A 13,292-nucleotide genomic window follows, 5' to 3' on the forward strand; every position below is an offset into this window, starting at 1 on the left:
CAGTAATGTGTCTGTTTATGAAATATTTACCCTACTATCCCTAAAAACATTTGAGAACTGTAGGGGATCCCTAAGCCTGTCACGAGTTATGGTAACACTTCTAAATTATTTTAAAAATAGCTATTAACCCAAGAGATTTATCCAGAGGCAGTTCCTGTGGAAGAATTGATTTAGAGATCTGGGAAATAGTTATCTGATGGTGTAAACTTGCTTGAGGGGTTTTATATACAGTAAGTTGATGGAAAAATAAAATCTCATTTTGTACACAGAAAAAATTTTCCCCAAAGTTAAAAGTAAACAATCCACCAACCAAAAACAAAACAAAGCAAAACAAAACAAATAACCACCCAAAACAAACAAAAAAAATCAAATCAAACAAATCAACTAAAAAATCTAAACACAAAACCAAAAAAAGAAAAAAAAACCCGGAGCCAGGTGGTGGTGGCACACGCCTTTAATCCCAGTACTTGGGAGGCAGAGGCAGGTGGGTTTCTGAGTTCGAGGCCAGCCTGGTCTACAGAGTGAGTTCCAGGACAGACATGGCTATACAGAGAAAACCTGTCACAAAAAAAAAAAAAAAAGAAAGAAAGAAAAAAAAAAGAAAGAAAAGAAAAAAAGAAAAGAAAAAGAAAAAAGAAAAAAAAAAACGGAAACCAGAGAGAGACAGGAGATAGAAATAGAGAGACCGCAGAGACAGAAGGAAATATAGACAAAGAGACAGAATAGAACAATGCAATTATAAAGGCAAGGAGGATCTGGGAGGCATTGGCAAAAGGGAAATAATGTGATTGATCATATCATTTTAAAAGATTAAGAACAAGAAATAAGACAGGGAAGTGCTGTTCATAGTCAAAACCAGGACTCATGTGAGAGAGCTTTGCTGAGCTTCAACTCCAACGTTTAGAGAAATAAGCTAATTGTGGTGCCCAACTCATTTATGAGCTTTAAATATTTTAGTTCAAGAACATTAAAAATTAACTGCCTTGTATTCCCACATTATTAAATATTGTCACTTTGGTATCAAGATTATAAACCTGATTTACATTACTCATTCTACCTCCTAACTCTAATTTCAGGCGGCTTCAAGTTCACCTTAAGGTCTCTGGTTACCACAGTCCCTCAGTAGCTAAAAACTATCAGCTTTACTCTTAGATATGCTCTATTGAAAAAGTAATAGGTGATGTTTACTACTTCAGAAATATCATCCATTTATAACTTGCAAGGAGATCAAAGGAAAGAGTAAAGGTTGTTTGCTTATAATGTAGTCATCTACACTTTCTATATTTTTATTCTTCAATAACTGGACTTGTGTTAGGAAATATACTTTGGTTATTTAGCTCTAATGTTTACTACATTCGCAAAGGTGTATGCAGAGTAAACTGATTTTATGAACTAGAGGAACTAGCTATTTATTCCTTTCCCATATATTTTATCTATGAAATAATCTTCTCAAGGGCACATTGTCAAATGTAAAAATCAGAATATACACACTATCAAACTCAAATATCAGAATGTTGTGTTCTGTGCCGAAATGGCTCTGTTATCTGTGACAAACTCCAGGCATTTCATAAAGAACATCCCCACCCCCACCCTGTAGATAATTAACACATATGTCAAGCCCTAAAAATCCTAACCATTCTCAAGGAAACTAGGGTTTGAGTGTGTAACTTATAAGATGAAAACTGTTTATTTAAAAGTTGTCCAAAATGGGCATACATTTCCTTCGTGATTTTTAAATATGTCAAAATAATACACAAAAATCAGTTTTATACATTGCAATTTTAATATATATGATAGATATTACAAACTAAACTAAAAGACTGAAATATTTTGCTTTATAGCTTCTTTAAGAATCCTTCACATGTGCATAGACGTTCAGGAATGCATGTACACACACACATACACACACACACACACACACACACACATAGGCACACATACTCTGCATCTTTGATTACTTTTATAAGGTTTTTGTTGTTGTTGTTGTTGTTGTTGTTATTGTGTTCACCTACTTTGGATATTCATTTCAATATTTAAAGCATGTGTTAATTTTAGTATATGCTTTATATATTAATTATGACTTTGCTCTGTATTGTATTTTAGAAAATAATAGTTTGGTCAACTTAAAACTCCTTTCCAACCATTTTTTATTTTTATATCTTCCTCTCTCTGGTTTATTCTCCTTAGAATCATTTGTGTTATTACTGTTGAAGTTAGAATAGCAAGAGAGATGCCTGGGTGATGAACTACAAGGATCTGCCTTCCAGTCCCCAAAGGCACAGTAGCTCACATCTCTAATCTCTCTAGAGGAAGATGGGAGAGAGAATCAAAGTCCACTAAAGTTTTGAGGCCAGCTAGCCTGTCATGTCTTGTCTCAAACATAATGGGCTGTGAGACCTGACACTGGAAGAAGTTATCCTCTGTCATCCATATGTGTGCCATGGTACACTGGTACCCACAAATACAAATATGTAAATGCACACACTTATATGCTTGCTGTACATAGATAAACAAAGAACGTTTTGAGTTAGTTTTACCCAGGTAAATATTGTGACCTGTGAACTAAAGATCTTTGTATTGTGATTCATTTTCAATTCTGACACTCTGCTTCTTTCAAAATGCCAACACTTCAGTTCTCCTTTCTTATACCTCAACAATATGTGCTCCCCCATTAGCACTCTCCTGGAGATGCCACACTGGGTCCACTTAGTCCTGCTCTCAGAATCTGCAACCTGATTTTGTCTTTATTTGCTTTGATGCTAAACTCTTCATTTCCAGCATACAGCGTTTTGTTCTGTACTCCCTGTTGACGGTGTTTCTCTGTTGCTTTCCGCTTGACTGGAGCTCAGGACACATTCGAAACCCATCTGCTTCACTCTATGTGAAATTCAAGTTACAAAAATCATATTAGATCATTCTTCTCTTGTTTTCAGTGACTATTCAGAGTGGTTCTCCATTGCTTGAATTCCTCTAGGGAAGTCTACTGTGTCTGTGATTGGTATTCTTTTGCATATGGTCTGTGACTTTTGATTTACTCATTTTTCCTTTCCCCCTCTTAGCAGTGTGTTCTTAACCCACTCTTCTGAAACACCGTACTTGTAAGCCTCGATTTGGCACTCCTCCACACCCTCATTTATTTATATGCTAGTAAATCAAAATCAGAAATCTCTCAACCAAAACAACTCTATTAAATTCAGGGGCCTTTCTGTTTGGCTTCTTCAGAGCGTGGATTTATGAATTACATGTTAAACATCTTGATCTTTTCTTTTTCTCTTTATCCTGTTGATAGTAATCTGTTCATGCCACGTGTGTGTCTCTTCTGTCTGACACAAAATTTGCTTTTTTTTCTTTTGTGACAAGGTTTTGCTCTGTAGCACAGGCTGTTTTAAAATTCACAGTTCTCACATTCCTGCCTTATGATTTCAGTACAGCAGGCATGCACTACTATGCCGGCTTTGCCTCACAAAATTCCAGTAACATCGTTTTGAATTATACATGTTTCTTGGTGGTATTAATTTACCTCCTTTTATCCATAATTCTTTTCCCCAGACCACCTTTTGTATCCATTGCTCTCATTTTTATCAAAAAAAGTTTTCTTCAAATATCACACAATGTATTGATATTCCTTCACATTAAGTTTCTATCCATTTAAAACATACATTGTAAACTTTGTCATCTCATGATTTTCAGTTAGTATATGCATACTAGTGATTGGTCAATTCATGGGGGACTGAGACATGGGCTTGTGATGACAATTTTTAGTCACTAGAGGAACACTGAGATAACTTGAAGAATAATGGTACCTCAAAACAATAAGAACTTTCTATGGCTTGGTACTAAGAGAAGCCTCTGGGCTTAAGAGTGATGGCTACTCTTCTAGAGAAGTAGCATTGATTTCCGGCATCCACATGACAGGTCACTATGTTCTGTTACTCCAGTCTTAGGGAGTCTGATGGCCTCTTCTGGTACACAAGGTAAAACGGCACACATGCAGGCAAAACACTCATGTACAAAAAAATAAATACATAAAAACTTGAAATGAAATACCTATCTTATTTATATGATGCAGATTTCATCTAATAATTCAGACTATACTGATTTATAGAAGCTATGTCATACTTTCTTGGTGCATATATCTTCAAGCTCCTTTAAAACCTCTTTTAAATGCTTTAGGATAGTGATGAAGTTTGTGGAGAGAGAGCGTGCGTTATCTGATGGCCCTTCGTATTCTACCATGAGGAATGACATGAAATAATGTGCTTAAAACATGATGAGAGAAGAGTTTTCCCTTCCAGGTTTTATCCGTTTTCATTCTTTGCTTCCAACAGTGAAAATTACTGGCAAACAAAATGAATGCAGTCAGAATCTATGTAATCACATCCAGGGAGCCTGACCATTATTCCCAAGCTCTTGGAATGGCACAGTAAACACATCCAATGGATGTCAAACATCGCTCCCCATTAACGAACCCTGTAAAGTCAAAGGAGACCTGAGAAGCCTACCACCACCGGATGGCTTCCTCACTTTCTAGACTCTGCTCTGAGGCAGTACTCTGAAGCAGATAAAGGCAGGGCAAGGTTTACAAGCAGTAGTTAGCCCAAATGCCCCTTTATTACATAGTTTGCTTCTTACAGGACTTAAACAACCCCACCTATGCAATTATAGCCACAGTACTTCTTTTACAATGTCAAGTGAATTTTACCTTCAAATTGCTAAGGTCATCCTGAAAATAGCTGTCACAGCGCAGTCATCGGCAATTTTAGAGCCACCCCTCAATGACTACATACAGTTGGAGAAAGTGTTAACTGGGTAGGTAATTTCCTCACTGTTGCAGACAAACAAGAAAAAGATTATTCAAACATCTATTAGATTCACAGCATTTCATGTTAAGTTGAATATTTTTCTCCATGAATAACGTTGACATGACTGCAGTGAGACAAGGCATTAGATTTGATTAGAGCTACGAGTAAGATTGGGTTCTATACATTGCCAATTTGGAACTAGGTTGACAGGGCTATTTGAGAGCTGTCCTCTACAGAGTATCACACAGGCAAACAACACTGTTATCTCCAGAGGGATTAACCTTGCAAGCAAGTTATGCAGGTCATTCAAATCCAGTTAATCTCAGAGAAAAAAAAAGTTAATTGCTTTGGCAAAGAAGTTGCCTCTGACCACTGCATAGGTATATAATTAGGGATCAGTCGACCTAAGGGGACTCTAATCTAATTGATAAGCAGCACACAAATGACTCTAGAGGTTTCTCTCCCTGCCTTTCAATGTGTGGTCAGACTTAAGGGGATACCATGGAAAAACTCAGTGGTGTTATTTTGATATGTCTTAAAATTAAGTTAGCTTGTTCAATAGATCAAGGTTTCCACAGTTGTTGATTTTAATTGTTCAGAGCTTCGTGGACATATATCTCTGCAGACATAAGTGAATATTGAATGTGATTCTTATCTCTCACTAGATTGTTCTATTATCAACTTAAGACTCTTACTCTCTTGACTTTCCATTCCTTCGCAGGTAATTTTAGTACAAAAAGAGATGTCTGAGACAGTTCTATTTGGCTTTCTTTTTCATTAGGTCAATTCCTCACTTTTCATTTTTACTGATTCTTAATATGGGCATGAAACTCTATCTCTTGTCAGGGAACAAGAGTTTACCATCTTTACCTTCTAAAATCATATCGGCATTTAATTTTTAACAGGAATCTTTATTATACATAAGAATGCACTTTATATGTATAAATATATATGTATATGTATACAAATATAATAAGTATATGTATATAAGTATATGCATATATATACATATATATAAATTTAAGTTCTATAGCTATAGATGTTACCATACTTGTTTTATTTTGAAATAAATCTTCCTTCTTACAGTTACATACATAGCCTTCATTCACTATTGATTCAAAGTTAATTCATTTCAAAAACACAAACTTTACTTACAGTGGCCTAAGCTCTCCAGGATCAAACACACAGCATACTTATCAATGTGATTAGTTGGTTTGAATTATATTTTGCAAGCCGGGTGGTAGTGGTGCACGCCTTTAATCCCAGCATTTATTTGGGAGGCAAAGGCAGGCAGATTTCTGAGTTCGAGGCCAGCCTGGTCTACTGAGTGAGTTCCAGGACAGTCAGAGCTACACAGAGAAACCCTGTCTTAAAAAACAAAACAAAAAAAAATTGTATTTCTTCCTGTTCCTCGGATAGAAAATTCATTTTGGATATCTTAAGTCTACTGCCTTTATTAATACTTCGGAATCTCTGTCAGTATAAAAGGAAATAATTGTGCTTAGCAACTCTTTGGCGTACTTTATCTTTCTCTCTTATTTGACCTTTCCCAGATTCACCAATGCAGTCCTTGTTATGTACATTTTAAAGGGTGCTTCTGCAGAACATCAGGGCCTTCAGCACATCTCCATCAGTTAGGGTGTCCTCTTTCTTGAACTGTCCACCTGCCCTTCATAGCCAAGGCCCTCACTCTATGGTCAGTTTTATCTCCCACCACTTTCATTATGTAACCAAGCTGCTGGCTGTTTACAAGCCATTAAGTTTGGAGCCTGGGGTAGGAGAGCCCACATTCACATTTGCCTAATGACTGAAAACACTGTTATAGTTTGTTTCACCATAGGGCAGATTATGGTACAATATTCCCAATAACATCAGAGAACAGAAGAGGTCTCCTTGAAATATCACTTTTCAGTCTCAAGTGATGTTATTAGTGGTTTCCTCCCTGTGAGCAGGGGGTGAATTCAGACACTAGATGAGTGCATCAAACAGCATAGAAAATTTCCCTCTCACTTCCTCGCTAATGCACTATTAACACTTGGAACACCTATAAAGATAAACTAATCCTATTGTCTATGGACTGCAGAAACAATAACTCAGCATCATCACGCTTAAAATATATAGTTGAGAAACATCCTGTCCACCATTCAAAAGGACATCAGAACAACTTTGGATCTATGGAGATGGTTCAATGCTTTGAGCATTCAGATCCCCAGATTTCCATAAATACCTGTGAACTTCGAGATTCAGCCCTTCCTTCATTTATAGCAATAGAAGGCAGAGACTAGGGCAAGGTATGACAATAGACATGATGCCCAGAGTTTGTGTAAAGAATTGTGAGTAAATTAATCAGGTAGAAGAACTATGAAGAGTAATTCCCAGTGTCAATTTCCGGTCTCTACACATTCCAACCATGCATATTTGTACATTCTCTCACCATATGTTTGTGCATGTACACCATGGGCACACACATTTATACTTGCATGTGTATACACACACACACACACACACACATCAAAATGGAAAAAGAAAAATATTAAATTAATCCTTCCAACTTGTACATTTGCTCTGTGGTTCAGGTAGAATCTTTTATTGAGAAATAATTCTGCCTACATTATACTCTTTGGAAGCAAAGCATCATTTTCTAGTCTGGTTGTTTGCAAATTCTACACTACAAAAATTCCATGATAGCAGGCTAGAGAGAGGACCCAATGGTCCAGAAGACTGGCTGTTCTTCCAGAGAACCTGAGTTTGATTTTCATCACCCACAGGGTAGCTCACAACCATCTGGATGTACTTGTAGGGTCAAGATATCTAATGCTTTATTCTGATGCCTTCACAGACACAACACACATGTGATATACAGACATATGTATTCAGTCAAAACACACATAAACCTAAAACATAATAATAAAATAAAAATAAAGAAAGAAACCTTTCATGATAAAATTCTCTCTGCCTATTTTTATAGCTTTGAACTTTGAAGTTGCAGAATACAAATACTGGAATATATATAGCTGTTTGCCAACATCTAGTGTCTGATTCTCTCTGGAGGCATAACACTCTCAGCCTGCTAAATGCCCACAATTATTGAATTTCTTGAGAAAAAAAAATTCCCTTGGCATTTCACAATTGTTTTCTGAATATTGATCTTGATGTCAATAAAAATGCATATTTACAACCTGTGTACTTAATGTGTTATTTTAAGTGATTTAGTTTCAAGGAAGGTTTCCTGCTCAGTGTGTTTCTTTCTATGTGACATTATTTTCACAATTCTAAATGGGAAGAGTTGAAACGGAAGTCTTAAAAGGCTAGCCATGGCCATATGGCCCCTTCCACCTTCTCAGCTCCCCCTGGAACTCACTTGTCTTTCATGACCTAGTTTTCGTTCTCCTTCAGAAAGTAGCAAACTTGGACTTAATATATGATTCTGAAGCCATTGTTCATAAAATTTAAGAGGTACATTTTCTAGTGGCTGCTCTTTATCTAAAATAGACTGATACTGGAAAAGGGATGTAACTGTGTAGGGGGGCGGTGGTTAAACTGGTTTTGTCTCATATATCTCTTTGATGGTAAAACCCTAATAATTAAGAATAATTTTTGTTGTATAGAAAAGTGCTAGACTATAGTCCAAAGTGTAGAATTAAAAGGCTAAAACACTAAAGAATAATACTGGGAAAAAAATTAAGAAATTTAGGTAGGATAGAAAATATTTAAAACAAAAAACTGTATTTTAAAAATGTTCAACAGCATTCAATTGATGGATGCATTGAGTCCTTATAAAGTAGTATATCAAGTGGAGAATATTGGGGAATATATTTTTACGTGCAGTATTTTCCTGGAATTCTATTGACGATTCCATCATTAATATTTATTACTTTTTATTATTTTTCATTAGCTTTATTCTTTATTTTTTCTGTTCTGAAAAACAATAATGGAACAGTGACTTTAAACTCCTTGTTTGTAAACAATTTAGTGTTTTCTATCTTGGTGATTGGTTTCACCTATTTTACGGCAGAAATTTACTGCATATCCATTTTAGCTTTTCCAGGAGGCTCTACAGTTTAATACAGAAACTTATTTGATTTTTAGGTTCAAGAAATGTCAAAAAATATTTATCTGTATTTAATGTATTTATCTGATATAGGTGACATGCAGAGCTAGGTTTGTGTGTCTTCAGAATAAACTACCTAGTTATTGTTGTTTTTCAATTATTTAAATACAAATCACATATACCTCATCTAATTGGACTATACGTTTTCTTTTTGTTTCCCGCAAAGAACGACCCACGTTTCTCAGGAGGCCAATTAACCAGGTGGTGCTAGAGGAAGAGGCTGTAGAATTCCGTTGTCAGGTCCAAGGAGATCCCCAGCCAACAGTAAGGTGGAGAAAAGATGACGCAGATTTGCCAAGAGGAAGGTAAGGCTGTTGTATGGAGCAATGTTCACATCACCAACATTCATGCTTCCACCACCAAAACCACATATCTTTTGGGTAGCTTCACATATATGATTTATATTTTTGGCTTCTAACCCACTGTGTCCATTTCCCCATCTTTCACACTTATGATGTTGCTCAGTAGAAAGCCACATTAATCCTGATCCTTCTCTCTCCATTCTATCATGTCAAAGTTCCACTCAGCCCTAAGGTATTATCATCCTCAGGGCTACTTGTATGTTTGTTAATGACTCCCTGAATTCATGGCCACCCGTGTGCAAGTGTCCCTAACGGGGGCCTTGTTTGTTTAATCTGCAATGCCTTTCTTGAATGCCCAGACTATCTATAACAAAAGGCTGTTGAGTGTAAGTGGCCAAAGGGACTTATATACAACAGATATTAACAAGCAGTGGTTCATCAATAGATGGGCTCCCAGGGGGGCTGTCCTCAGTGTCCTGGCACTCGCCCTGTTTTTTTTTCAGAGACAGGCTTTCCATTACTTTCATTCTTCTTTTACCAATCTCAGTCTCTCCACTACAACATCTCCAAAATAACCAAAAATGTCTATCATCTTAGAAAAAATAATTTGTCTTTTCTAAAATTTTTTTTGTTCAGACTTTTTCCAAAATGGATGTGGTAGACAAAGTCTTCATTTCCAGCAATAGGAAGGCAGAGGCAAAATCAATCAATAAGTCACTTGTTAAACAATCAATCAATCAATCAATCAATCAATCAATACCTTTATATCCATTATCAAATAAACCATTCAGCTTTTCTCTTCTTGTAAAGCAACAGTTCTGTTGCCACTTCCTCTGCCCTCTCCTTCCTTCTCCCCACTGACTAGTAGTCAGTACTTAACTAGTAGCAAGCTAGCACACTTACTATTACTAGTCTTGTACAATCTGTAATTTATCAAGTATTTCCTTCTAGAGATACTTGATTTCATTCAATAGTTTCAAGTTGAACATGTTTTCACAGAAGTCAGCTTGGTCTACACAGTGAGTCCTAGGATACCAAAGCTACATAGTGAGACCTCCAAAACAAAACAAAACATAACATAACTAACATAACATAACATAACATAACATAACTAACATAACATAACACAACAACTGAAAAACAGAAGCAAACAAACAAACAAAAAGAACAACGAAATTACTGAGACTGTAAAGATTTTGCAGTTCTAAAAACTGAGTTTAATTTCTGGATATTTTAGTTTATAAAATAAATCCCTCAGGGTTGCCTGTATATCTTGATCCCACGTTCACTTGTCTCATACACCTACAATATATTTGCCACACCTAGTGAAAACTGTTACAATGATTAAATACAGGATAAACATCATTTGAATTTAATCAGTTTTCATTATTGTCTTTTTCTGCTCTGGAGACCAGTCCAAGATATGTGTTTAATTTGGAGCTGTAGGCTTTGCAGATTAGTTAAAATGTTTCCCAATCATCTTTGGTCTTTGACAGAGTTGTGGTACTTTTGAGTATTTCTAGCCTTGTATTTAAAGAGGAGTGGTAGTGAGATATGGCACAGAAAAGCCAAGCCTGGATTTACATGTTGTTTGACATGGGTGGATATACTTGCTATGTGACATTATAGAAAGAAAGCCATAGGGGTGACTTGCATCTCATCACATTGATTCAAAGGATCATGAGACAAGGAACCATATTTTTTGCCCCACTGTTTGTTGAGACAGTGTTGAGGTACATCCTAAATCCCCTAGTCTATAAGTGCTGGAATGACAGACATACCACAAAGCCTGCTTTGGTCTCAATCTTTTTAATATTTTATTTTAACTTTCTATGTCAATTTTATAGCTTTAATTTATTCTTTTGTTTTCATATATGTATACCATAATTGTTAAGTAAGATTAAGTTGAGATAAAAATATATGATAGAAAGTTGTGACACTGTACTGAATTTTTAATGTACCTGTACTTTAGAATGGAATGCAATTAAATATATTTGAACAGAATATAACTAAAATATAATTGAGGAGACATTTTATTTTCTGAGTTATTATGTGTAAAGTGATAAATATGACAACCTTACCTCTTCCATTTGTAAAGACTTCCATGTCTTTTAAAAATCATTTGCTTCAAAGTTTATGCAATTCATGAAGAAAAAAATAATCAAACAATTTGATGGTTGCCATTTTGTTCTTTTAACAGTGTCCTTTGCCTTACAGAAACTTTGTAATTTTATGAGGTCCCATTTGTCAATTCTTGATCCTAGAGCATAAGCAATTGGTGTTCTGTTCAGGAACTTTTCCCCTGTGCCCATGTCCTCAAGGGTCTTGGTAAAGGATATTCACCAACCCTACATCTGATAGAGGGCTATTATCCAATATATACAAAGAACTCAAGAAGTTAGACCCCAGGGAACCAAATAACCCTATTAAAAATGGGGTACAGATCTAAACAAAGAATTTTCACCTGAAGAAATTGGGATGGCCGAGAGACACCTTAAGAAGTGCTCAGCATCAAAGAGGAACACTCCTCCACTGCTGGTGGGGTTGCAAATTGGTACAACCACTCTGGAAAGCAGTCTGGCGGTTCCTCCGAAAACTGGGCACCTCACTTCCAGAAGATCCTGCTATACCACTCCTGGGCATATACCCAGAGGATTCCCCACCATGTAATAAGGATACATGCTCTACTATGTTCATAGCAGCCCTATTTATAATTGCCAGATGCTGGAAAGAACCCAGGTATCCCTCAACAGAAGAGTGGATACAAAAAATGTGGTATATCTACACAATGGAGTACTATTCAGCCATTAGAAACAATGAATTCATGAAATTCTTAGGCAAATGGATGGAGCTAGAGAACATCATACTAAGTGAGGTAACCCAGACTCAAAAGGTGAATCATGGTATGCACTCACTAATAAGTGGTTATTAACCTAGAAAACTGGAATACCCAAAACATAATCCACACATCAAATGAGATACAAGAAGAAAGCAGGAGTGGTCCCTGGTTCTGGAAAGACTCAGTGAAACAGTATTTGGCAAAACCAGAACGGGCAACTGGGAAGGGGTGGGAGGGAGGACAGGGGAAGAGAAGGGGGCTTACGGGACTTTCGGGGAGTGGGGGGGGCTAGAAAAGGGGAAATCATTTGAAATGTAAATAAATTATATCGAATAAAAAAAAAAGTGCTCAGCATCATTAGTCATTAGGGAAATGCAAATCAAAACAACCCTGAGATTTCACCTTACACCAGTCAGAATGGCTAAGGTCAAAAACTCAGGAGACAGCAGGTGTTGGCAAGGATGTGGAGAAAGAGGAACACTCCTCCATTGCTGGTGGGGTTGTAAGATGGTACAACCACTTTGGAAATCAGTCTGGAGGCTCCTCAGAAAACTGGACATGACACGTCCGGAGGACCCTGCTATACCTCTCCTGGGCATATACCCAAAGTATTCCCTGGCAAGCAATAAAGACACATGCTCCATTATGTTCATAGCAGCCTTATTTATAATAGCCAGAAGCTGGAAAAAACCCAGATACCCCTCAAAGGAGGAATGGATACAGAAAATGTGGTATATTTACACAACGGAATACTACTCAACAATTAGAAACAATGAATTCACAAAATTTTTAGGCAAATGGTTTGATCTGGAAAATATCATCCTAAGTGAGGTAACCCAATCACAAAAGAATACACATGGAATGCAATCTCTGATAAGTGGATATTAATTAGCCCAGAAGCCCTGAATACCCAAGGCACAAATCGCATAACAAATGACTCCCATGAAAAAGTATGGAGAGGGTCCTGATCCTGGAAAGGATTGATCTAGCATTGCAGGGGAATATAAGGACAGAGAAAAAGGAGGGAGGTGATTGGAGAATGGATGGAGAGAAGAAGGTTTATGGGACATATGGGGAGGGGGTAACTGGGAAAGGGAAAATCATTTGGAATGTAAACAAAGAATATAGAAAATAAAAATATTTTTTAAAAAAGAATATACTGAAGTTAATAGTTCCACTCTATTTATCTAAAAAAATAATCAAACAGTACCATATAGATTACATTTTCAAGAGATATG

At 36.5% G+C, this 13,292-nt stretch overlaps 1 protein-coding gene across 5 annotated transcripts in view; it reads left to right on the plus strand.

Moving 5' to 3' along the window:
• Robo2 (roundabout guidance receptor 2) overlaps positions 1–13,292 on the plus strand; it is a 506,393-nt gene that overhangs the window by 357,648 nt on the left and 135,453 nt on the right. For all 5 annotated transcript variants that reach the window (XM_052158220.1, XM_052158221.1, XM_052158222.1 and 2 more), the window contains exon 5: positions 9,080–9,218. In XM_052158220.1, the coding sequence (XP_052014180.1) occupies positions 9,080–9,218 (139 nt within the window). The remainder of the gene's footprint in view (positions 1–9,079; positions 9,219–13,292) is intronic.

The sequence above is a fragment of the Apodemus sylvaticus genome, chromosome 15 (assembly GCF_947179515.1).
Source record: "Apodemus sylvaticus chromosome 15, mApoSyl1.1, whole genome shotgun sequence".
Lineage (NCBI taxonomy): Eukaryota > Metazoa > Chordata > Mammalia > Rodentia > Muridae > Apodemus > Apodemus sylvaticus.